The 24,999-nt window shown below is 39.1% G+C and overlaps 4 protein-coding genes across 10 annotated transcripts in view; 2 read left to right on the top strand and 2 right to left on the bottom strand.

The window, feature by feature from the left end:
• The window catches only part of trim33 (tripartite motif containing 33), a 35,213-nt gene extending 31,174 nt beyond the window's left edge, over positions 1–4,039 (bottom strand). For all 5 annotated transcript variants that reach the window (XM_077578220.1, XM_077578238.1, XM_077578230.1 and 2 more), the window contains exon 1: positions 3,456–4,039. In XM_077578220.1, the coding sequence (XP_077434346.1) occupies positions 3,456–4,008 (553 nt within the window). In that variant the 5' untranslated portion in view covers positions 4,009–4,039. The remainder of the gene's footprint in view (positions 1–3,455) is intronic.
• Positions 3,698–9,098, top strand: bcas2 (BCAS2 pre-mRNA processing factor). 2 transcript variants are annotated; one of them, XM_077578276.1, is made up of 7 exons: positions 3,698–3,840; positions 7,411–7,503; positions 7,589–7,659; positions 8,135–8,296; positions 8,372–8,422; positions 8,506–8,586; positions 8,678–9,098. In XM_077578276.1, the coding sequence occupies exons 3-7, from the start codon at positions 7,598–7,600 to the stop codon at positions 8,802–8,804; spliced, it is 483 nt and encodes a 160-aa protein (XP_077434402.1). In that variant the 5' UTR covers positions 3,698–3,840; positions 7,411–7,503; positions 7,589–7,597; the 3' UTR covers positions 8,805–9,098. The 2 variants fall into 2 exon arrangements, with proteins under 2 accessions (XP_077434402.1, XP_077434393.1); XM_077578267.1 differs by lacking the exon at positions 3,698–3,840 and adding an exon at positions 5,962–6,168.
• An 830-nt stretch (positions 9,099–9,928) lies between these two features.
• atp13a2 (ATPase cation transporting 13A2) overlaps positions 9,929–24,999 on the top strand; it is a 59,638-nt gene continuing 44,567 nt past the window's right edge. Inside the window, exon 1 of the mRNA XM_077578076.1 lies at positions 9,929–9,938. The gene's annotated coding sequence lies outside the window, so the exon portion shown is untranslated. The remainder of the gene's footprint in view (positions 9,939–24,999) is intronic.
• otud3 (OTU deubiquitinase 3) lies at positions 11,008–20,880 on the bottom strand. Of its 2 annotated transcripts, XR_013295586.1 has the most exons (7): positions 20,786–20,880; positions 19,921–20,140; positions 18,246–18,394; positions 16,758–16,870; positions 16,517–16,639; positions 14,288–14,456; positions 11,563–11,708 (listed from the first exon to the last, which is right to left on the bottom strand). XR_013295586.1 is itself a non-coding variant. In XM_077578102.1 (6 exons), the coding sequence occupies exons 2-6, from the start codon at positions 20,124–20,126 to the stop codon at positions 11,550–11,552; spliced, it is 750 nt and encodes a 249-aa protein (XP_077434228.1). In that variant the 5' UTR covers positions 20,127–20,140; positions 20,786–20,877; the 3' UTR covers positions 11,008–11,549. The 2 variants fall into 2 exon arrangements, 1 of the variants encoding a protein (XP_077434228.1); XM_077578102.1 differs by lacking the exon at positions 14,288–14,456 and having other exon boundaries at positions 11,008–11,708; positions 20,786–20,877.

Here is a 24,999-nt window from a genome sequence, read left to right as displayed (position 1 = left end):
GATATGCTTTTCGCTTCCAACTGGGGGGACACGACCACCGGCAGTTTTGATCAGGTTTGTTGACAGGAAGAAAAAGATTGCTCTTTTGAGAGATAGCTACAAGCTTAAAGGTAAACGTCTACGTCAATGAAAATCTCACAAAACGAAATGCCGACAATGCAAGAAGGGCGCGACAATTGAGAAAGAATGGACTTATCGAGAGCACATGGATAAAAGACTGTCGGATCTTCATCCAAACAAAAGAAGACTCATCTTCTGAGAAGAAAATACGGATCGTGAAAAGAGTGGAAGAATTGGCGTAATTTGAGAGACAATAACTGCAATCAGTAACTCACATCATTAAATTGTGGATTATGTTTTACCCAAATGAAATTATTGTAACAGATTACTAGTTAACCCAAAACTGGAGCTGTTACGATTTGAATAATGTAAATATAGCATTTGATTACTTGCCATGGTTAACACCTGCATTGATAACGTGTATTGCTGTTCCTGTAAGAATGTAAACATTGTCTGGCTCTATTTCTGTTTGGACATTTGATGTAACATGCAAGGCTGTTGTGATAAGGTTTTATTGTGGCTGCAACGTATCTGCTGTAAATAGTTACAATGGGGTTGGTGAACATGGTTCCGGGATGCGGCTAGCGGGGGCTACTCCGCCGGGTGGGCTGGCCTTTGTGAGCGCTCAGCAGTATCAAGATCTAAGCATCATCCGGATGCTGGCAACAGTGTTGGCTGAGCTGACCAGAATGGAGTGAACATTGCTGTGGACGCAATGGGCAGAATGCAAGCCCATCTACTCTACTGCCACAACATGTGTGAACGCTGATCCAAGGTCAGCGAAGACGCTACTGGTGAACGAGCATGCGCTCGCCTTGGCTGCTGCTCGCCTGGTTGGGTGGGCCTGTTGGTGGCGTCCGGAGACCGATTTACTAATTCCAAATGTTTGGTACTCGCTGCAACTTATACACGGACATTACTCAAGATGAACTGAGCGAAGAATGTGCAGACTTAAGTCTGGGATTGATAACAATATGAATCAATGACCTTCATAATCAATGAATATGATTGATGCGAGATGTATGGAGTTAAATTAGGGTCAAAAGTTTTGTACTTGGAAAAAAGAAAACTTGAAACAGAAAATTGTTGTGTTAATCTTGAATTTTGCTGAATTTAAAAAGGTATTCAAAATAAAAATAAGCTTGTGAAACGTTTTTTCGGGTCAAAAATTATTTTGATTCACTTCGGTCATTCCTTTGAATAAATTATTTATTTTTGCTTTTTGCTTCCATATGTATTTTGACATTTGAGGTTCTATTTTTTTCTTTTCAGGTTCAGATCTTATTTTTTAGGGTTTCAACCCCCCCCACCCCTACCCCATCGCACACTTTCTTTTTTTTTTATTTCAGTTTCAGCCTTTTGACCCGAATGTTACGTGGGGGCATGGTGTCAACTGAGCGGGGTGTGGAATCATGAGTGATAGCTGCACAAAAGTGCTTTGTAACCACCCCCCAGTGACAATGCCTTCAGGGAACGTAGGAATTAAAAGAACTCTTAACTCAACACTTATATACACCATATTCGTGTGATTGGCAGCATATGAATTGATGCCAGTGACAAAATTCCATTTAAAAACCTGTTTCAGACAGTATTGCGCACCAATTGCGGTCTTTGAGGGATTGATTATGTCAGATTTTGCCGTACAACAGCCACGTTTAAATCCCTGATATGTCCAACGTCTACTTGGCAAATTGAACGCAGCGTAGTCTTCCGCTTGCTTGCAAGAATGCCGTCCGCCCGATCATCGTCAGGGCAACTTGCTGAACTTAATGCACAGGTGAGACATGCTAAATCATAACAAACAGTAAGGGGTCGTTTTGTGACAATTTTTTTTGGGGGGGGGTGACATCTTCTAAATGCCGACTTTGTCAAAGCTGAAAAGTATACATTGAGCAAAATCTGGCATAATCAATCCCTCAAAGACCGCAATTGGTGCTCAGTACTGTCTAAAACAGGTTTTTAAATGGAATTTTGTCACTGGCTTCAATTCATATGCTGCCAATCACACGAATATGGTGTATATAAGTGTTAAGATTTATTTTAATTCCTATGTTCCCTGAAGGCACTGTCACTGGGGGGTGGTTACAAAGCACTTTTGTGCAGCCGTCACTCATGATTCCACGCCCGCTCAGTTGACACCATGCTCCCACGTAACATTCGGGTCAAAAGTCTGAAACTGAAAAAAAAGAAGATTTTAAAGTGAAAAGAAAGATCTGAAAGTAGAAAAAAACTTTTTAAACCCGAAAAAATAAGATCTGAATCTGAAAAGAAAAAACATGCAACTTATTTTTTTTTTTTTACCTCAAATGTCAAAATATATATAGAAACAAAAAGTGAAAATGAATAATTTATTCAAAGGAATGACCGAAGTGAATCATAATTAAAAAATGTTTCACATACTTATTTTTATTTTGAATACCCTTTTAGATTTTGAGAAATTCATGATCAACACAACAATTTTCTGTTTCAAGTTTTAATTTTTTTCAAGTACAAAACTTTTGACCCTAATTTAACTCCATACATCTTGCATCAGTCATATTCATTGATTATGAAGGTCATTGATTCATATCGTTATCAATCCCAGACTTAAGTCTGCACATTCCTCAACTCCATAGTTATGGCCAAAAAATTAAATGTTGATTTTTGCAATCATTCAGGACGATTTTAATTTAATAAACCCAGCAAACATTTATTTAAAGGTCTCATTTATTCAAAAATAATTCCTGTCCAAAATGTTCAGACAACAATCATGTATACTGATTCTGATTCAGTTTTATCATAAACTTAGCATTCATAGTTAGTGCTTAAATGCCATAATTAAGTAGTTGGTAGCTATTGTAAACACGTCTTGTAAACCACCCATCCTGCATTCTGACACAAAATTACAACTCACAAAAATATTTGGATGTAACAGAACATAAGAACAACAGCTTTTAATAATCCAAAAGACAAAACTCGATTCCATGATTTAGCAAATTTTCAACAATTCGATTTTTAATATGACTATGTATCAAATTAATTTGATTTATTGCCCAGCCCTAGCGTGTAGTAAAAACCGATGGGGACGGGTTACTAATCAGCTATGGCTTCTACCCGTCATCCCTTCTATCGGATGTCAATGATGCAAATGATATGATGTGATCGATGTAACCTGTAATAATGCGTCCGAAAGGGAAAAATGAATAAAACAAAACACACGAGAATCTTGGACGACCTTACACTTGGAAGTAAAGGGAAACCAACAGATTTATTATTTTATTTATTTAATAATGAGGTTATGTGCATGAATATTTAGTTCATTTTGCTTCTGTATACTATATATATTTAAGGGTTTAGGCTTAAGCCCCGTAAAATAGGTCTAACAACGACGTACGTGCAATAAATGAAACACTCACCAATATGTGTGCTGGCTTGCCCGTGTGGTCCAGGCACCTGCATGCTGATCTGCCTCTCTGGTTGCGGGATACATTTCAGGCAAAACGAGTGCAAGCAAGGTAGAAGCTTTGGTTCGCATTCTCGGCTCTGAAGACTTTGTTTACATACTGCGCACGTATCCAATAAATTAATGGGAGTCTGTGCCGGCGTAGTCGCCGGGGCGGTGGGAGGTGGGGACATTTGTGAGACGAGTCCACTGACAGCGGCATCGCCAGCAGCGGGGGCTTCCGCGGGACTCGGCTCGGCGTTGTTTGGGCTAGTATCCATAGGGCTAGCGGCGCTGCTGCCGCTAACATTGCTGATGCTAACCTCAACGCCTCCTTCGCCGGTGGCTGTCGTCGCCCCGTGAGTAGCAATAAGCGGCTCGGTGTCCTCCGCTTCCTTTGTTTCGCTTTCATTGACCGCAGGCGCAGTTTCGGGTTGGGTCCCCTCCTGCACGTTTTCTTGCGCCGAAGGAGGAGGCTCCGGATTTGGTGACGGTTCCATACCGTCGACGTCTTTGTTATCCGCCATCTTCCTTCCTCTTTGAACCGCTTGGACGTCCTACGTGACTTACCAAGCCACGACTACGTCCGTGCGTCATGACGTCAGAGCGAGAGCCTCGTGAGCTTCCGTTTTTCTGTCGCTCTTAATCCATGTATGACATTTCAAACAGACGTACGTCGCCATTACGTGTAGCGTCATTTTTAACGTCATGCACCTACATCATGCTCGCGGTATAATCACGCCAAATCACAAAAACAGTAACATGGAGTGACGATTCGACGAATCTGTAAAATAGGCCAGTGCAGTGCTCCGTATTACCACTAGAAGGCGCTCTTGACAAACTGAAAACATGGACGCCATGTTGTTACCCTGGGTGACATGCGTGTAGCACACGAGCATGCCTATCGTTGTGTGCGCAAATTAACTTTCTTTCACAAACTAGATTTACAGTTTATTTTATATTTCCCCCCTTGTTTTAATTTTTAACCTTTGATGTTATTGACAAGCTGATAATATAAATAATACACTGCATGCATGATACAGGCTTTTTTCTGTACATACATTTTGATTTTCAACGTTGTGAATGCTGGAAATGTATCAGTGTGTTCATACATAACACATAATATGTTCAAATAAGAGATCTGATTACATGTATTTGCTTTATCTCCTGTCTTTGGCTCCTGATATAGCAAGCAAGATACTTGATAATAAAGCCAATTTTTCATGGTACCAATGACTGTATCTTAACGGGTTCCTCTGTAATTTGTTTGTCATAATGAATCTATGGTCCTAAATTTTTAATTTAAACGTGATTTCAGTGTAACTGACAACCAAATGTCATCTTTTCTTTTAAATTTGATCAATGGCTTTCAATTGTGCATGTACAACATTTAGAACTTTTATTTACAACACAAAATCCACCCAGCCCTACTATACAATAACTCATTTCCACATTATGGGCCCTGTTTTATCAGGAGTTAAAATCGATAATAATATTATTTAAAGCCCATTCACGTTGTACAGGCTTATAATTAAAATCAATTATATTTGTATTTTCAATTATAACTCTTGATAAATGGTTGAACTGCTAGTCACATGACATACAGACGCCATGTTGTTACCCCGCCGCTAGAATTTTTCGTAGTGTTTTGCAATAGGTGTTTACACTTTCATGTTCCGATCATACCTTGATGCTCAGCATGCCGTTGTTCCCGACCAAAAGGAAGCGCTATTATGATGCATCGGTTCACTTGAGACCCACAGAGGAGGACATTGTGGGAAGTGAAAGTCAAATGAGAGGACTGTAAAGTAAATACCACTTCATTGCTGTGTAAAGTAAAGTAAAATAACACGATTTGAAGTAGGTGGGACTGCACAATGCAGCCTTCGGGGGGTGCCTCATTAAATTAATTATATATTTTTTATGACATATTAGCCGGTGGAACTTATGTTTTAAATATTAAACAAATAAATTATTATACCACTATATTGTTTTATACTAAGTGTATTTAAAATGAATACAAAGAGAGACATTTCAACAGTAAATTTCATAGAGTGCATTTTACTCTAAAAAGCATTTGGTCCTAGTCTAAACTGAGTAAAATTTACAGTTGGAAGAGACTAAAATATTCAAGAGTAAATGTAAAAAGTGTCAGTTTTACTCTAGGCTGGGACCAAATAATATTTTAGAGTGAAATCTACTGTGAACACTGTACAGTTTGTCCATCTGTAATGTGCATAGTGCACGTTTAAGGAAGACTATTGTAAGATATGTTGCCAAGTTGAAATAGTAGAAGTGGGTGGTTGGATGGAAAGGGCGCACGTTGGACTGCACATCCACCTCACAGTTCTGTTTGAGTTTGAGGGATTGAAATAATAAAGCACATTAGTTTACTATTCTTGAGTTTTTTTTTTTTTTTTTTAGGTAGTTTCTGATTAAAAGCACCCTCACCGCTAGAGAGCAGTCATTGTAACTTAAAAGCAGTTCCTCTAATGCGAAGAAGAAATAACCGGAAATAAATACACGTCAAAAAAAGCGGCTCAGTTTAACAAGAGATTACGATTGCGAATTGGAATTATTTCATCTAGATTAACATGTCTGGGACTGCCTCAGTTGCGGGTGAAGTGTTTGTTGATGCATTACCATATTTTGACCAAGGTTACGATGCTGCCGGTGTCAGAGAAGCTGTGAGTAAAGCGTATTGTAATCGGAGAGCAATTATGCTAAAACTGAACATGTGCTAAAACAGTGGTTCTCAACCCTGGTCCTCGAGTACCCCTATCCAGCTTGTTTTCCAAAGGCTGCCTTTGGCTGGGGAGACATGGAAAACAAGCTGGATAGGGTGTGCTAACGGTGTGCTAAGATACTGTGGGTATTATTCGTTTGGTTTCATTAGTGTACTGCATATCTTTCGATCATATATCAGCAGTTCAATATAATACTAACGGTCGTTGTATCTGAATTAGAATTTTGAAAGCAGGTTAGATTGGACCGAGGCTGAGCCATATGATCTTAAAATAAATTAAGTGGTTGTTTTGCCTTTACCGGCAATTAGCCAGTGGCTTAACATTATTTAGTTGTGAATTGCACAAGAACTGTGTAAATTATTATTAGGAAGTATAAATTCAGCGCCTATAAATGTGTACCACTACGAGCTCGTGCCAGGCTGGAACAGCATTTACACTCTGGGCTGACTTTACTTCTGTTGACAGTTTATTCCATTTGTGTGCAGCATTACAGCTAAATGCAGCTTCACCATGTTTACCTTGAACTCTGGGTTCCACTAATTGACCCAAGTCTGCAGATATCAGAGCCCTGCTGGGTTTATATATTCAATCAGCATTTTTTTTATATCTATCCTGGACACAAACCATTAAGAGACCAGTAGCAGAGTTTTGAAAGGATTTTGAAATCTGTGCTACGGCTATTAGCATCACAGGTTCAAATACCGCTATGTAATATTTATTTACTATGTTTAAAATTTATTTTGTTATAAATGAACCGTTTTTTTCACATCTACTGAATAATTGAACAGTTATGCAATTGGAACTGACATTGCCATGTCTTGTTGTGTTTAGCGAGGTGTGTCTGTCTTGACGAGATGGTGTACGACGATTGACCAATCAGAGCTATTCACAACAAAATAACACTAGCAGGAGAGTTGCCGGTCGCGGCAAAATAACCACTGCCTAAAATAAAATCTCCATATGCTTTTCCACAAAAAAAAGGCTTTTAATGGCTGTATTTCTTCTTAGCAGGGAAAAAAAAGCAAATCTCATTATTGAAAAATAGTATTGTTTTTTTTTTCAGTGAGTCTCTTTGGACTAATGGACTTCAGGGTGGCATTGTTTGTTGGGGAAGACGGGTGGTATCCTAAACCATCTATCTCCCTCCCTCTAATTTAATCCAAAATGTGATCTGATTCTCAGGCGGCGGCATTAGTGGAGGAGGAGACCAGAAGATACAGACCAACCAAGAACTACCTGAGCTACCTACCTACTCCTGACTTTTCTGCTTTTGAGGTGACAAACACAGTACATCCCTAAAATTGCCTTTAGAGGTCCTGCAGTGACAAAAATCTAAACCTTGCCTCTTGTCATCCTCCAGACTAAAACTATGAAAAATGAATTTGATCGCCTAGCAGCACGACAACCCATTGAGCTCCTGAGCATGAAGAGGTCAGTTCTGCACTGTTGTGTGTGTGTGTGTGTGTGTGTGTGTGTGTGTGTGTGTGTGTGTGTGTGTGTGTGTGTGTGTGTGTGTGTGTGTGTGTGTGTGTGGGGGGGGGGGGGGGGGGGTTGTACTACTTATTCTGATAAAGAATACCTGAAGTAAGTCGTTGAAGACAAAGTACCTTGCATGTTTAAAAAAACAAACAAAAAAATCTTTAGTAGTAGGTTCACAATGGAGACCAAGGCTGAGAGCAATTATGCTAAAGATGAACATGTGCTAAAACAGTGGTTCTCAACCCTGGTCCTCGAGTACCCCTATCCAGCTTTGTCCATGATATCTCTCTGGAAAGAATTTCTAGATGCAGTTTGATGAGCTGCCATATTTAACTCCCTGTCCCCATTACTCCAACTAGCGTTAAGCGGAAGAAAATGGATGCATCTTTAAATTTGATTTCATCATATGACGTCGTCTTTCCTCTAGGTATGAGCTGCCAGCGCCCTCTTCAGGTCAGAAGAACGACATTACAGCTTGGCAGGAGTGTGTGAACAACTCCATGGCCCAGCTAGAGCACCAGGCGGTCCGCATCGAGAACCTGGAGCTCATGTCACAGTATGGAACAAACGCGTGGAAAGTCTACAACGAGTATGTGAAGGTTACTTTTTCCCTTTAGAAAAATTTGGACTTTGACCTAAAAGGAATTCATTCTTCCTCCTCCAGTACCCTGGCCTTCATGATCGAGATGGCTCAAAAGGAACTTCAGAAGTTCAGGTGAACTGTCGCCTAAAAAGGTTCTGTCACAGTGAAGTTAAATGAACACGTTAATCATTTCATTTGACTTCTGTCACAAATAGGAAAAAAATTCAAGATCTGAATTGGCAGCGTAAAAATGACCAGTTAGCCGGAGGAGCCAAACTGCGAGAGCTGGAGTCAAAGTATGTCGCGTGACAAGCCGCATGCATTTCATTGAGTTTCATTTGTTCGTATCCAGAAGGCTAAGATTTGCCGCATCTTGTCCCCCAACAGTTGGGTGTCGCTGGTCAGCAAGAACTACGAGATCGAGCGAGCCATCATACATCTGGAAAATGAAGTGGGCCAGCTCAGGCAGCAGCAGGGAGACGAGAACAAGGAGAACATTAGGCAGGATTTCTGACTTCCTCCCACCATACTTATTGATTCTTTGTCATACAAGTCGCAGTTGTTTTATAATGACAAAAGAAAGTCAAACTTAGAGGAGCCAACCTTTGGAAAGGTGAATCTTTGAGAACAGACTGAGGAGGGAAGTTAACGATGCTGAATGACTTTATATTTCCAGCCAAGAGCAAATATGAATGATGACGCTGGACCCGTGTTGATCGTTTCCTGTCACTTGGCCGTTTACCAGCAGCTCTCTTCATTAACTTCTGTTTTTATGGCCTTTTAATAAAGTCAACATTTATTTCCTAAAGTGGACTTTTTTCTTTATGGTGATCAGCAAGTCTAAGCCTGGTGACAGTTATTTTATTGTGCTTAGGTAAATGAAATAAAACAAATTAAAACAATTGCTAAGCCAATTGGAAGCCATGGACATTTAATTTCTAAAAAAGAAAAACGTTGCACTAATTCCTAGCATGTTTTTCTTTGGGCAACAGGCAGCAATGTAGACAATTAGCAGCCTTATTCCTGAATATTATACTGAAACAAGTTCACAAAACAAAATGCAAAGAGATAACCAATGCTCGTTAACCCACTTTTATAGAAATCAAAATATGCTTTGAAAACATATTTTTCAAGAAATGTGCATTTCACGTTAACTCATTTGCTCCCCCAAAACGTATAAATACATTTTATTTTAAATGTTTTAAGTGCCCCAAAGGCGTATTTATGTTTGTTTTTTATGCTAGAGCATACAGAAGGCTCTGATGCAGCCTCTCAACTGCAAAGAACGGTTAAAGAAATGGAAGGTATTACACAAACAGCCAGCAGGTGGCAGCAAAGCAAATGATCAACCAGGGCCATGTTGAAAAGAAGCTCATTTACTCACAATTCTAAATAGATTTGTGAATAATAATGAAACCTAGCTATATTCTAATGCTAATTGCTGCAAAACGGAAACAAAAACCTTTTTTTTCCTGATGAAAGAAGAGACTAATATTTATTTTGGTAGGTTCCATCTATTTTATAGCAATTGAACACAATATTCTGTGGGCCTTGCAAAATCAGTCAAAATCGAGTAAAACAGCCAGGGGTGAAGGGGATTGCTTCAGTGAAAATGGCTGGGAGTGAATGAGTTACGGAACTGGATTAGGAACAAAATTAGGCAATCAATAAATTATTCAGAGCGAAGTAGGACATTTTTTTATAAATATGGTGGTGAGAAATTCTTAGAACGTTTGACAATGTTGGTGCTATTGAATGTCAATCTATATTTTATGTTCCATTTTCCTGACATTCCGAAATGTCTGGATGTATTTGACCGTAACCAGACTCTGCTCGCTATTCTTGGTCAGTGTTCCGTGCTGGTGTCCAATTAGATTAGCTGAAAGGGGCGACATGGTTTAACGTCACCTCCCAGTCCAATGACTCTTATCTCCAATGACGTGAAGCTGGCATGGTTCCGCTAAGAGTCAATAGTGTCTAATTAGGTTATGTTTCCGGAATAATAGGCTAAGTGAGTTATGCTGCATCATCTCAAGGGGGCTCCGTGTCCTCCGTTCCATTACACGTGACAACCGTGCAGTTACAGCTCCACTGCCGCAAAACTCCAATGTTGGGCTGGTGGGCCTTATGCAATTGAAATAAAAGGAATCCCGATTGTAGTGACAGGTTTGCTCTAGATTATTTATTTGGTTGTTGCTAACGACTATGAGATTCATTTTTCAAAAATAATTTCCAGTTGAATACATTTTGTAAAACTTTATTTGGACGTACACCGCCATTGTTATTTAAGTCGCAACGCATTCAGTGCGTAGTGACTTAGAATGGAACTGGAAATGATTTTTGAAAAAAATATCTCATAGTTATGTTAGTAACAACCAAATAAATGATATAGAACAAACTTGTCATTACAGTCCTTTCATTTGAACTGTTTCCATGCATAATGCAGAGGCATAGAAGTGGATGTCCTTAGAAATAAAAAAATTTTAAAACTTTTTGTGACTTCTGCCATTCAGCTCCATTTTGAGAACAGTTAAATTGAGTCATAAGTGGGGTTTAAGCATTCCCATAAGCAATGAAGGTGTTCATATATGGATTTTAAGTAGTTTTTTTTACTCCCATCCGACCGCATTGCCAACCATGAAGTCAGTCCACATAAGGGTTATCTAACCTTCACAGATGGACAAACTGGAAGAAAAAAAGTATCATTAACCAGTATGTAGCCTAATAAAGCATTGAACAACAAACTGCTTTTATTTTATTTTTGTTAACTGCCCAACCTGGGTAGTTATTTATATAGTTTGGTTATTTTTACAACATTTGGCAACCAATTAAGCAATGCTTTTGTATTGCTATGAATGCCAAAAATGAGATGGATGAATAAATAAATAATGGATGACAAATGATAATGTGGAATCTGCATTTAGAGTACAAGTCCTTGTCAACGGGGTGCATAACAGTTTGTGGTCTGACTCGTTTTTCTTCCTTTGGTCAGGAAAATCAAAGTGAATTAAAAGTGTGGCAAAATGAACGAAAAAATGCTTCATGAAATAATTGTATGTTAACCACACACCTGCAAATCAGGTATTGAACTTGACGTGAACGCAAGAACACTCAAGATGAGGTCTGTCCCGCGTTTGCAGGCACTTAACGTTTGTCGCAAAGTCACCCTCTGGGACTCTTGAGTTAAATTTGTACAAATTCTTGTGGGAAAGCCTCCTTCACCTGGCAGCAGTCATTTTTCTTTGTCCATGTGGCAGACTCATATACTGAGTGTGTTAAGGGCTGGTATTAAAGTGACAGCCTCCGGTAGATTCTGGTTCTGGTCCCCTCTGTTGTTGAGGACTTTGTGTCGATTTCGTTCCTCTTGACGCCGCTTCTTCTCTTGTCGCTTGTCCTCTTTTCTCTGCTTGTTGGACACCTGACAATGACAGAAACATTTGGTTTGAAGTCGCTAATTTTTCTCGCAGAACAGGGAAAGACTGGAAAATGTTGAATGTTAAAGGTCTCATAGTAAGAAAATGCACTTTAGTGGGGTTTTCTGTCAATAACATGCATCCTCGGCCTGTCTACAATCCAACCAGGTATGAAAAAAGTCAGTCCGCGACTTCTTTAGCTTTCTCCTCCTCTCTAAAATGTGTGCTTCAAACGGGTAGATTAAACTTCCGTGACTTGGTGACGTCAACAAGACACGGAAGTGCACTCGACCCCGCCCCCTCGGGTTAGTGGCACCCCCTCTGGTAAAGGTTTGTCGCACCCACAGAAATTCAAGCAGATTTTTTTTCCTGCTCACATACGCTCCATGGAGAACAATGGGGAAACAACGATCAGGAAAAAGTGGTTGCTTCCTTCGAGTCTTTGAGAAGACAGTGGATCAATTTTATTTTTGAAGGTTTTGACGTGTACCGACAGCATTTCTCAAAGAACTGTTTTGTTAGTGAAAGCCTGTTCAGAGCTGGATTTGCAACCATAATGGATCGGTCCCAACGGTGTGTGACACGACTGCAAACGCGAAAGATGTAAGTTTAACATCTTATTTGGCTTTAGCCTTCCTTCCTATCCTTTCAATTAGAGATGTGCCATGTCATACCTTCTACCATATTACCGGTGTATTTTTAGTACCTAAAGTGGAAGCTACATTTGTCGTGTGGAGGTTGTTTGGTTACAAGAGGTCAGATATGATAAAGCTTTGATACAATCCGCGGTGTTTTTTTTTTGCCATGACTGGCAACTCGCCACCTAGTTGACGCGAGTTTGTGATGCTAACCAGCCGCTAAGTGTTGTAGTACTCATAACCGCTTATAAATGCCTACAAGCATTCACAGCAAATCAGAGACTTTCACAGCAAAATAACGCTCGCAGGAGAGTTGCCGGTTACGGCAAAATAACACTACAACATACTGTCCTTAGTAACGTTATGCTACTTTTAGTTACAGTAAAACGTTATGTCACTTTTCCACATATTAAAATAGTTCTCAAATGTTTAAAAAATATGTCTGGCTCAAAATGGCACGGTTGTACCACACTGCTTTTGTTAACATTTAACATTTTCAATTTATATTTTTACTGTTTTTTAATTTACTTATAGGTACAGTATATGTAGATGCCATATAACTATGTGTAGTTAAATGAATAACACTGTGATAATGATTTTGTGAAATATATTGGAACCTCTCACTCCCTGCCAGCTCTTGAGATAAGAATGTGTATGTTTTAAAAGTTGTCAAGTTCTCATGTCATTAGTCATTTGGTCGTAAAAACTGAAGGTCCAAGGTCAAAGCCTGTCTACATCATTTCTCCGGCTGGTGGGGAGCTGAGATAATCATATCAAGTGTATCATGTGTCTGCTTATTAAGAACACTAATTCTTTGTCAAGTCTAAGGGGGGGAGAATCTTTTGTACTAGTATAAAGCGACTGTGTGTTTCCATATTCGACACACTGGAAGCTTAACATCACCTTTCGAATGTAAGCTTTTTTTCCTGTCTTAAGAGCTCTTAATAAAATCCTTGCAAGGGAAACTTTTTCATGAGATCTCAATTCTGATTTATTTGAACATGCAAAAGATTACACTTAATAAAGTAATCAAAAAATGCCTTCACTTTACTTGCCAATGCCGCCGAGTCGTTTCCATTCACAACATTAGCATACGGCTACCGGAGCCGAAATCACAGCCCCATCGAGAGTAAAGGGTATGGCCTAGGCGTGGCCTGGTGCAGCTATTTACATAAATAGGACACACCCCTAAAACAGGCTGTTTTGAACAGAGCATTTTTTGGCTGATTTAAGGACAGCAAAAATGTTAGATCAAGTCAATTTTAACGAATGCATGTCACAAACTTTGAGAACTATTTTAAGTATGTGGAAAAGTTGAATAATATGAGACCTTTAAACAATAAGCCGTCTGGCCCCACCCATCTTGTGCCTCTAATTTGATTGACAAGACTCTAAAATGTCAACGTTAACAAAAACCTGTTTTTATTTTGATACCAAGCTTCGATTTGAGGAATTCCAAAATGGCGCGCGCCCCCAAACCTTTTCTGTATCCCATTTTACAAGGCTGGACCCTAAGAATGACGTCTTCATGAATATGCAGAACTGTCCGCTTACCCACCAGAACCATCAAACTTCTTTTTATCAGCAGGTCACTAAAAGCTATAAAGTACAATTGATGACCATTGCCTGGCCTTTATGAGCTAAAACTTCGAAGGCAATCCGGGTTCCATCATTTCTGGTACAAGTCCGCTGAAAGACGTTATTCAAAGATCAGGTAACTATAGCTTTGAATTTAGTTGGAAGATGGCAATAAAATAAGTACATGTTTGTTGCAGACACTTAGCTGTCTTCAATGTTTACATGGTTTATGGCGGCTGCTTTCAGGTAGAACGGGTTCTCCTTATCAACTGAAGAACACACTAGTGTTCCTTCCTGGTAATGTAGAACAAACTTCATCAATAGTGCTTTCTCAGTATTTCTTGCATATTATTTGTTATTCTTATTACCTGTCCTTTGCAAAAGTTCCTTGCAGCCAATGAGAAAAATGTAATCTCCGAATCTGCATTCCTTGGTTCTCGATGGAGGCTAGTATCATATTGTCATATTCCGAGGATGTCGGTGAAGTTTTTTCTCGTCTGTCTCGCTCTGACCATCCTCGAATTCCTGCTGCTGGCCCTGCAAGTTGCGCGAGCGGCACAAGTAAAACGACATCAGCACCTCACTGACTAAAGGAGAAAATAGATTTCTTTGGGATCGTCTGGTGGAATCTTTTTAGGCTAGTATGCCAGCCAATACTTTTGATGAGCGTCACTGATGATGGTTTGTTTGTATTTAAAAATGTAACCATTGAATACAGTCATTTATGTAACATGGGTTTATGATTGTGTGTACATGCTAGATGCATGGTGTTGGTTCATTATCGTCCTTTCCGTATTAAGTGCTTTTCCGCCATCTACATGCTACAAACTCAGGCTGGGTATGGATTCTAATTTCCTCAATCGATTTGATTTTGATTCACAAGAGTTCGATTCGATTGTTCCCAATTTGTTTCGATCCGCTTCAATTCAATCGATATTGATTAATTATGGAACATCAATTCTTCTTTAAATCAAGGGAATGATTAAAAACTCCACAGACAAATTCCATATTAAATTTTGCAGAGGCCGTAACTGATTAAATGATTTAGTTTATTAATGAAAGTAACAAAATTCAAACACAATCTGCTTCTTCCTCTGGTCGCTGAATCGGTGGAGGCTGTTGTCTGTGGATCTCACTCTGCTTCATCTATCCTTCCTTCCTTCCTTTCCTCAGTCTCCCTAATTTTTTGGAATTTAGATGTTTCTGGGGTTGGTGAAAGATTCTGGTTGATAACCTGGCGGGTAGTAGGTGATGTCTGGTTGGTGCTGGATTTCACTTTTCTTTGATCCTTCCTCGGGTCTCCTGACAACTTCACGATTCTAGCGGGATTCTGAAGTATTCGGTTTAGGTGAACGGTATGGGATTTTTAATAGTTTTTAGTTGAAATAATGAGCACACACTCACACACACGCAAATATGCACACAAACACCAGCACACACAGATACAAAAAAAAGGGGGGAAAAGCGCAATGATGATGACATGTCGATAATCACTTATGTGTTACACGAACATTGACATCAGCAAAGATGACATGGAAATATTTCCTAAATTCTAATTAAATAATTGTAAAATACAAATTCTGAGTTCAATAAGTCAGGTCTTTCATCAATGTAAGAAAACACTTGTAAATTCATGTGAACAATACATTTCAAGAAAACTGTAAGATACAAAAAAAGGCCTTTAAAATTTTCTTATGAAATTATGGGGGGGGGGGGGGGTGATATTAAAATAATCGATTTATGGTTTTATGAATAGATATCAGGCTCAAAAAGGAAAGTCGATTCGATAGATTATTAGATTTTTTAAAACCCGGCCCTACGACAAACCCACTTTCGGCTGGTGTCTATTATTTTTGCTATTCGCAGATTGGTTCGGTTCGGAGTTTACTGTAATCACGCAATTGATTACTTTGATCGCAAAGGAGGGAAAATGCTCAAATTTAGCCCAGTTGTCAGTTTTCATGTAATTTGCCAGTACAATGAAGCAACCAAATGAAAATTTAACACACATACCGGCAGTTGTTAAAAGACATTACTCCCACATCACAAAATAAACAATTTGATTAACTGACTAATGTCACAGGGTTTTTTTCTGCATGCATACATTTACTTCCATATTGATTAGAAAAGCTGCCGGAAATAAAATAAAATACGGTAGGACAAAAGTCTTCCTCAACTGTACCTGATAATAGGTCTGCTTATGTTGCAAATCAGGTAAGAGTGGGGAGTGAGGTTTCCAAGCCTAGGACAGTCTGCAAAGCCTGCTTTGTATTATTTTTGCTTGTTAAATTGTTGCAAAACTATTTTTGAGAATACATGTACTGTATTTCATTGTAGGGGGGGGTAGCACTTTAATTAGGATTATCTACTTTCTCAAATACATGTTATGTACATGAATACTTGAAATAATATCTCCTCAGTGAAAGCGGTATAGAAAATGGACTGATAAAATAACAAAGAGTTTAAGATACCTTAATTATCAGTCAAAAAATTGAATTAATAATGAGAAATATTGAAACTGGTCAAACTGCTCCTGGTGCTATTCAGGATGAATAAGATAATCATATTAGACTTCATTCCCTGCGCCCAATATATACCTGAATGCGTAGCTGACCACGGCTCTCTGAGTTGTCACCGATGCGCCTCACACTGTCGTAATGATCCCCGTAGCGGTACGCAATGTGTAGTTCTCTACACATCTGCTTTTCTGTGCCGTTAATCTGTCAGCAAAAACAAAAATTGGAAATCAAAAGAATAAAGGTTGTTTTTGCATAAGTATTGGTTGCTTCAGGTTGTAAAAAAAAAAAAAAAGGTGAAAAAAAACAGTCATAGCCTCACCTCCCAAAGTGGCGTGTTCAGCTGATGGATGACCACTTTCACCTGCTGACTGCGAGCAAAAGCCACGATTGCGTCATTGCCTGCAAAAGTTCCAGGCTGTGCCAGGTTGGATACTAGGCATGAAAGGAACAAACGTATATGTTGTCTTTTCACAAAATGCAACGTTTACCAAATTTTGGACCAAAATTGGTTATGTGTTAGTTAATACACATGCACAGAAATTGAAACTTGTTTCTTAGCTGCTCTGTTTGTTTCTTAAAAGTGTAAATAGCTTGAAAGATTTTATCCTTCTGAACACACTGCACGACATGAACAAATTATCTTAGTTTTGCTGCCATGCTTATCAGTGCACGTTTGTGGCATAGTTAAGTCTTAGTTTGCCTGCGTTTGTCCCTGTTTTCAAGTGTAAAATCAGAAGTTTGAAAATGTCTTACTTGCAGTAAATAACAGGATAATCTTTCTTCTCTCGTGAAAGACTACAGAAATCAGAGAATAATTTCTGTTGAGAAGATGAAATCAGAGGATTTGGCCCCAAAAAATGGCTCTAAATTATTACTTGAATATTGAAATACTTGTTGAATAATTTGTAAATTGGTACTTGCTAAATAATTTTGACACCTAGTTTTTTGGGGGGGGTCGCCGATTAAAATAAATATACTGTAAAAGTAAAAATTTTCTAATCATCACGCAGGCACACAATGATTTATCAAAAGGTTTTTGCTTCATGTTTGTTGCATTTACTTCGATCTATTTTAGTCAGCTTGGGTCACAGTCGAACATGTTTTTTATACCACATCTGCCTCACAGTCAAAAGTTGTGGGTTTGAATTTCAGCTTGTTCTCTTTGGAGTTTGCATGTTCCTCTTGTGCTTGTGTGGAATTCCTCTGAGTACTCAAACTTACTTCCACATTCCAAAAACATACATATTAGCATAAATCAGTGATGGTCAACTTCATGGAAGGGGTCACAGGGGCCCCCACACACTTCCTAACCAGATGGATGGTAAAACCAAAAAAACAAATAAAAAATAATAAATATTAGGAACAAAATATATACATATGTGCAAAATATGTGCTTGTATTCTTAATATATTTCTCAAAACATGTGTGAAAGATCCAGCCTTCAACAACAAAAGCTTTAAACAATCAAAAATAGCCACATTCTGTGATCCACCCCCACCCGATGCAAAGAGCTCGTGCATAAAAATTTGCTTTCAAGGATGGCACAAAACTGCTGAACAGCAAATCAACATTAATTGCAAGAACTTTGTCTTTTTTTCTTTTTTCCACCAAAAAAATAAACTCACTCAATTTTTTTTTTCAACTGCCCGTCAGTGTGAATGTGAGTGTAAATGCTTATTTGTCTCTATGTGCCCTGTGATTTATTGGAGACTAGCCCATGGGGTAACCTGCCTCTCGCATCTTGAGTTTGGGATACCCTGACTTAACATCAAATGTGACAGTGTTAACGGCGGGGTCATTTTCTTACAGTGCTCCGTGAAGGGAATATCGTCCTCTACAAAGGGTTCGAAGTCTTGTCGATGGGACATCATATACTGGACGGTCTCCTGACGTAGCTCCAGGTGAGATCGGGAATGACCCTCTAACTGGTCCCCGAGAGCTCTGAACAAGCAGTTCCTGCAGGTAACATTTTGACAAAGTAAGAAATAGGAAAGTACAGATGCTGAGGTACCTCGATTTACGTTTTTTTTTTTTAATCAGAGCTCTTGCTCAGCCAGTTTTTTTTTGTCTTGCGAGCGCTAAATTGTGGCAGCCAACTTCACGACAATTACAATTATAACCAGACTATGTGCAATTTCTGCAGAAATTGCGTGTGCTGAAAGCTGAATGCTTATGAAGCAAATTGAAAGATAAATTATGTGAAAATTAGAAAGCATTAATTATAGCTGAAAGAAAAATTATTAAAAAAGAACACTTGAACCCAGGAGGTGTGAATTTTTTGAAGCAAGTTGAATTTTATATGGAAAAATGGCATCTGAAAGTACCCTTCATTCATTTAGATGGAAAAGTGGAACTATGATAGTCAGTTGGTATACATACCAACTGACTATCATAGCATAATCATACCTTAGCATAAGGGGAGTGGAAAGTGGGACTTATAAAAAGTTTAATGTCTGTCCCATTGAAAATGAATGGGGAAAAGTTGATATTTAGCGTTATACTGTGTGAGTACTGTAAGTAATGTGGATTCAGACGCTAAATACCCCGGAAGGCGTGAATTTTTGAAGCAAGTGTAGTTTGAACAGTGTAAATCGGATGTATTATGTGTGAGTTATTGAGGAGAATAAAATGCTATAAGTAAGAATAAAGAATCTCGATAACATATTTGGGAATGCTGGAAGCAGTTGTTCAACAATGACGTCAAGCTGTTTATTGCCATTTCTAGTTCAAGTTTAGTGTCAAATCAAACAAATATATTACACATTGACACACTGTCTGATGAAAATCTACTCATAATTCTGCCGTTTACTGAGCAGCGGTGACCGTCTTCTTCATGAATTATACTGCCCCATGTTGGCCAAAGTGCGCACACCAAGAGGAGCCACACAATGAATGCATAAAATCATGAGGCACAACCTGTTTAACTCATAACATTGTATTGTAATCATGTTATTTATTTATTTTATATGAAGTACAACATTGTAGTGTGCTATTTTTCTTGTGAAAAAATATGTTATGCACAATTTTGTTAGTATTTTATGGGGGGCTGGAACAGAGGGAAAGATGATTTGAGATATGCATTTACAAGCAACGTCAATCAACAAATATGGAAAGGCACCACTCTGTTTTCAGATGTAGGGAGTAAAATTTAAACAAGCAAAAGTATTATTTTTTTTTAATTACAGATACCTAAAAATCTACTTGAGTACAATAATGAAGTACTTTCCACCACTGGTGGACAAACAGAATTGCAAAGGATGCGGCACAATTGTGGTGTCCATCAGGAAGACCCTTATACCCTGAACAGCTCCCCTGGCGCTAAGTCGCTAAATGCTCCAGTGTATTGCCACTATCAGTATGTGTTTTATTCAATACGGTGATGGTTATTTAACACATCACAAGACATTATTCATGAAAAGGCATGTAAGCATTCATAACAAACAAGATGATTTTTTTTGTCTTCTATATATTCAGCAACTTACCCATCACCGGGGACTTCTCTCAGCTTCAGCCCCATTGCCTGCAGCTGAGTGGAGAAACTGAGAAACTCTGCTCTGTCATCATCATCCTGAGGAAGATTCTTACGGGCCTTAGCGAGGGCCCGGCGCGCTGACCGCTCGTCTCGCTTTCGTTCTAGTTCACTCTTTTTGTTGCTCCGCGAAGGCTTGGCTGTATGTTTCGTTGACATGTTATGTGACAACCCTGCTAGACCAGTCACAGAAGTACAGAAATTAAGGTGGGGCTATGGCAACGAGCAATGAAAACAAACTGATTGCTGAGACAAACCTAAAACAAATTACATAAATCTGGATATCTATATAATAAATTGCAGTTTGCACTTCATTCTTCTAAAGATCTTGAAATGCAAAGAACAACTGCTATAAGAAAAGGGAATTTTTAAATAAATGCATAGATGGATGGATATTATAAAAATAAATGAACTTCATTAAAACTATAGAATGCACCATACATTAAAAAAAATACATCAACAGCAAAAGTGATTTCAATTTAAAAAGTAAATCAATCCAGCTACATTAATAAATAAATACGTGTGGTGAGATGGTTTGCTTCCATTTATTTCTTGGGTATTACAATTAACAGAAGCATATTTGTTGAAAGGGTTTTTTGCCTCATTAGAAATCTTTTTCAACAAGCTGAACATTTTTTTTTAAAAGCATGGACATTTTGTTCAATAAATATAAACGCCACAAGGGTTGATAAGAAACGATAACTGGTAATGTTGGGTAAAGTCACGCGTTCAAACGCATCAACTTTCACAGCTTATGCTAGCAGCTAAGCATATGACGGCTCGTGATTACGTAACAAATCATTGAAAAGCAAACTTACTCCGAAAGACGAACAAATGGAGGATTGCACACAATTTGTTATAGTTACTTACTTGAACTCGATTAAGTTGTAAAATGCGTTTGGGTTCAAAGAGTGAGATAATGATGTTCCGCATACGTCACTCCAAATGTTTGTTTGCCTCCGCATACGTCACCCGGAAGTAAAGCAAATCTAAAATGCTTTCTCTTCAAGAAAAAAAAATATGCTCTGGTCAAATTCGACAAATTCCATTTTTGATTCTTTATTATCAGTGCAATCCATTAATTACAGTTTTCATTGTTACTTTAGTTTTTTTCCGGTATTTATATTATAATTCATATATTGTAGACACTCAAAGCAGTCAAAAAGGAGAGACCGTTTATTAATTTAAGAGGTAAATACAATTTAAAAAAAAAATAGCAGCCCACCTTCTGCTGTTCTCAGCTCTTAGCAAATCTACTCGTCACCTTGATGACTCCACACAGTTGGAGAATGTGATGTGGAGGAGGCGTGGGCTGAGAAGCAATAGACCGAATGTTTACTAAATCAAATTCACAGTGAGATAAGAGCATAAAAACTGCATCAGAAGAATGCTGCACAGCTACACACAGTGAGGTATCTAAAGGAGCATTGCATGGAAGCAGCTGTCATAGCCTCAAGGCCACCCATGCATGTGCTGCAATGAACGTTGGCCACCTGAGTGGAACAGGATAGCAGTCAGCCGAGTGCTGGCAAACCATCCTTACATTTGTCCGTATACATGCTGTGTGAGTGAGCCTAAAAATAACAACTTGAAAGCCTAAGCGGGTTATATATCAATGTATGTGACTCGTCTATATAGCACATAAAAGTTCATTTTACAGGCCTACCTAGTGGCTAAACTAAAAAAGGGTGGACAGATTGGACTGCCAATATATAACACAAGAAATGACACAAAAAGCAGACTTGCTGTGGTGAAGTGGGATTTGTTTTCAAAGTTCCAGCAGTGGAGCATTGGCCATTTCATATATAAATGACAAAGATTATTTTAGTAAATGCAGAGATTAAGATTTAGTGTGACTTAAACATGTAACCGTTAAATTATTTTTCTCAATCAACTTTACTTTGACAATATAAGTTCAGTCTATTTGCCATTTACCTTCCAAAGAAATGCACATTAGGTTCATTGAAGACTATATTGTGAGTGAGTATTGTAAGTATGAATGTTTTTTAGTCTGCCTTATGACAGGAGTGACTCTCGCGTACTCTGCCTGACACTGAAAAAGTCAACTGAGGTAGTTCAAGATGGCATAGTGCAAAAATGAATCATAGCATTTCTCATCTCATTTTGTTGACACTTCTGATCTGCATCTTGGTGTCACTGTCAATATTGCTTTTTTTTCTGAAAATGTAAACTCACCCTTCTGTGCCAATCAAAAGAGGGAGAGGAGGTTCAACCAAATAAGTTAACGACTCTAAAATGAGAGTTAGGTGTACCTTTGGGAGGCGGTACCTACAAGGTTGGCATGTGACGTTGACGACAAACAACCTTTCACACTCCCTACTAATTGTTAGTATCACAATGAAAGATATACAACAATCTAGATAGTTGTATACAGCACTGTATTTAACAGCAGGGGTCACCAACTTTTTAGAAGCTGGAGCTACTTCTTGGGTTCTCATTAATGAGACAGGTTACCAGTACACGACTGAATTAACAAATGTGCTCAAATTACCTTTAATAATGGTATTATTAGGGCCCGGCAGATTTCACTAGCCAATATTAGCTATTTTAAAATAATCAAAAATTGTCCCAAAAAAATCTGACTTTTTTTTCAAATTATTGAGACAAAGATACCATTGTTCAAACATCCCCCTATGAAAACAACTGGTGGAAAAATATGCCTATTTTTGAAGTTTGTCCCTCTCTGTTGTATGGTTAAACGAATATTCAAGGACAAAATATTGTAAAAATGCAATTCTGTCTGCAAGACATATCTCTATTGTTCTAAGTGTTAAAGGGACTGCAACGTGAAAAATCAACTTTTTGGAGCTTTAGCCATGTTAAAATGCTAATTCCTCACCAAAACCATCGGCGAAGTGGTGTTTTCCTCCATTCTCGCAGTCGGCGTGATGTCACAATGACGTCATCTCACGTAGCAACGTGTCGTCCATTTTGAAAAGGGGGCACGCACAGGTAAACATCGTTCTAGGTCATTCTGCTCTCCAAGCACTAGCCCCTCCCAACCTGAGAAAACAATCTGTTGGAACTTTTTGACGTCATTAGGTGCAGCCCCGCCCCCGCCCCCGCACCGCATCTGCGGGCTAAACGCACGCCCACTTCCTCTGAGACCTCCATGGGATAGTGACAAAAGCAGCCTTTATCAATAAACATTCTGTCCAAATGAATTCAAAGCAATCAATTATCCTTCACATTTGCAATGCCAAAGTGCAATGACAATTTGCCGTCTTAAAATCCCAGAAAGGGTTCTGACTGACACTTGCGTAAACTACAAGTAAAACTGAATAAATGGTGTAGTGGTTAGCTTGCTCACCCTGTAAAGTCTCTGGTTCAAGACGAACTCAGGATTTTGTCCGTTTTTTTCTCCTTCTTTTCTTTCTCCCCTCCTCCCCCTCCACTGCGATTTGCGGCAAGGAGCCATTTTGTTTCAAATATTTATTGAAGAATTGAACATCCATCCAATTTCCACATGTAAAGAAGACATGGTTGCACTACAACGGCTGGCCGGTCTTGCGTGGCCACACAGCGCTCCTTGGCTTGTAGCTGGCTCGGACGAGAGGGACGCAGCAACCACACGGGAAGAGGCGGGGTTTTACTGAACCGGGCGTTTTACTTTCGCATTAAAAAAATAGCCAGCAAAACACCTAATATTTCCTAAAAAATTACATCAGCATGGTGTCAAAGGTAAGATGTAATCATATGCCTATAGTTAACTGTGGAAGTGCTTATAATTATTTGATGTAATCTCTTTAGGAAGCAAAAAATTTTTTTTTTATTTGTTATATATATTTTTTAATTAAGCAGCCGATTTATCAGAATTTTATTCTACCAAATTTCAGAATTAGCAGACTAAGAAAATAATCCATATTGGTTGTACCCATTATTAATAATTAATGATATTCATTTATGTGAGGACTCTGACCGCAGGTTAATGATTTCCCATAATAATTGGGAAACAGATAAATATAATAGTATACAATAAATAATATAATACAATATAATTGAAAACAACAACATTTTGTTTAAATATCTGCCAGTGTTCACATTCTTAAATGATCACTATACAACATTGAACATTTATGGGAAATCAGTTGTCCCATTACTTGTGAGCTATATTTAGAACAGGCCTGCAGGCTACTCTTCCTGTAGATGGAGGCTCGGCTATACCTGGTGCGCGCGTGCACCATTGTTGACCTTTATATCGGCTATTGTGAGAAATTGTTGGTTCAATTTGTGGGGCATTTTGTCCAGTGAACAGTTTTATTAGTTTTGTTTTTTAGAATAATTGCACGTCAAAATGGCCCAGTCATTGCCGCCCCTGGTCACAGTAGCCAGGAGCGCTATAAATGGGATATGTGGGTGTCGCAACACCATCCACTTTTTAAACCCACAGTTTTTACGTACAACCTCCCCCTCCTTAAAAAAATTAAATCAAAAAAGAACATTCCGACCAATGTTGTTTTTAGTAAATGTTGCTGGCCGGAACCACAATGCCCCCGGGCCGCTGTTTGGATAGCCCCGTTTTGGCGCTAAAGACAGACATTTTGCATGGCATTAGATTGTGTAGCCAACCTAAAAAAAGTGTCCTGTGTGTGTGTGAAGAGAAGCGTTAACCCTCCCCTCCTCCCCCATTCACACCGCCCACCATGCAGTGGCGCGCGCGCACCGTCGTGGGAGTTGGTGCTGGTCTTGGTCTGAGCTGCTGCTGCTGCTGGGGTGTCCAGGATGGGATAGTCTCGTCATGTGCGTGTGGCTAGGGGCGTCGATACAGCTTGATTCGGACCAGGACTCGGGGCGCAGCTTGGGTTTAACCAGCTCGCAGACTTTGGACACCCTCATGTCGACCGAGAGAGGAGTCGTCGGTGCACATCTTTGACACATCCAGCCGGGGAAAGTCACCGTTTTGGCCCCATGGAGGACAGAATTTGCCGGTACTGAGGCGGAATATCCTGGGCCGAGGGACAACGGATAGCGAGGCATCCCTTTTAGCGAGGATACACTTTCATTTTTGTCC

This window comes from Vanacampus margaritifer, chromosome 1 (genome assembly GCF_051991255.1).
Source record: "Vanacampus margaritifer isolate UIUO_Vmar chromosome 1, RoL_Vmar_1.0, whole genome shotgun sequence".
Lineage (NCBI taxonomy): Eukaryota > Metazoa > Chordata > Actinopteri > Syngnathiformes > Syngnathidae > Vanacampus > Vanacampus margaritifer.
This window is presented reverse-complemented; position numbering and strand designations above follow the sequence as displayed.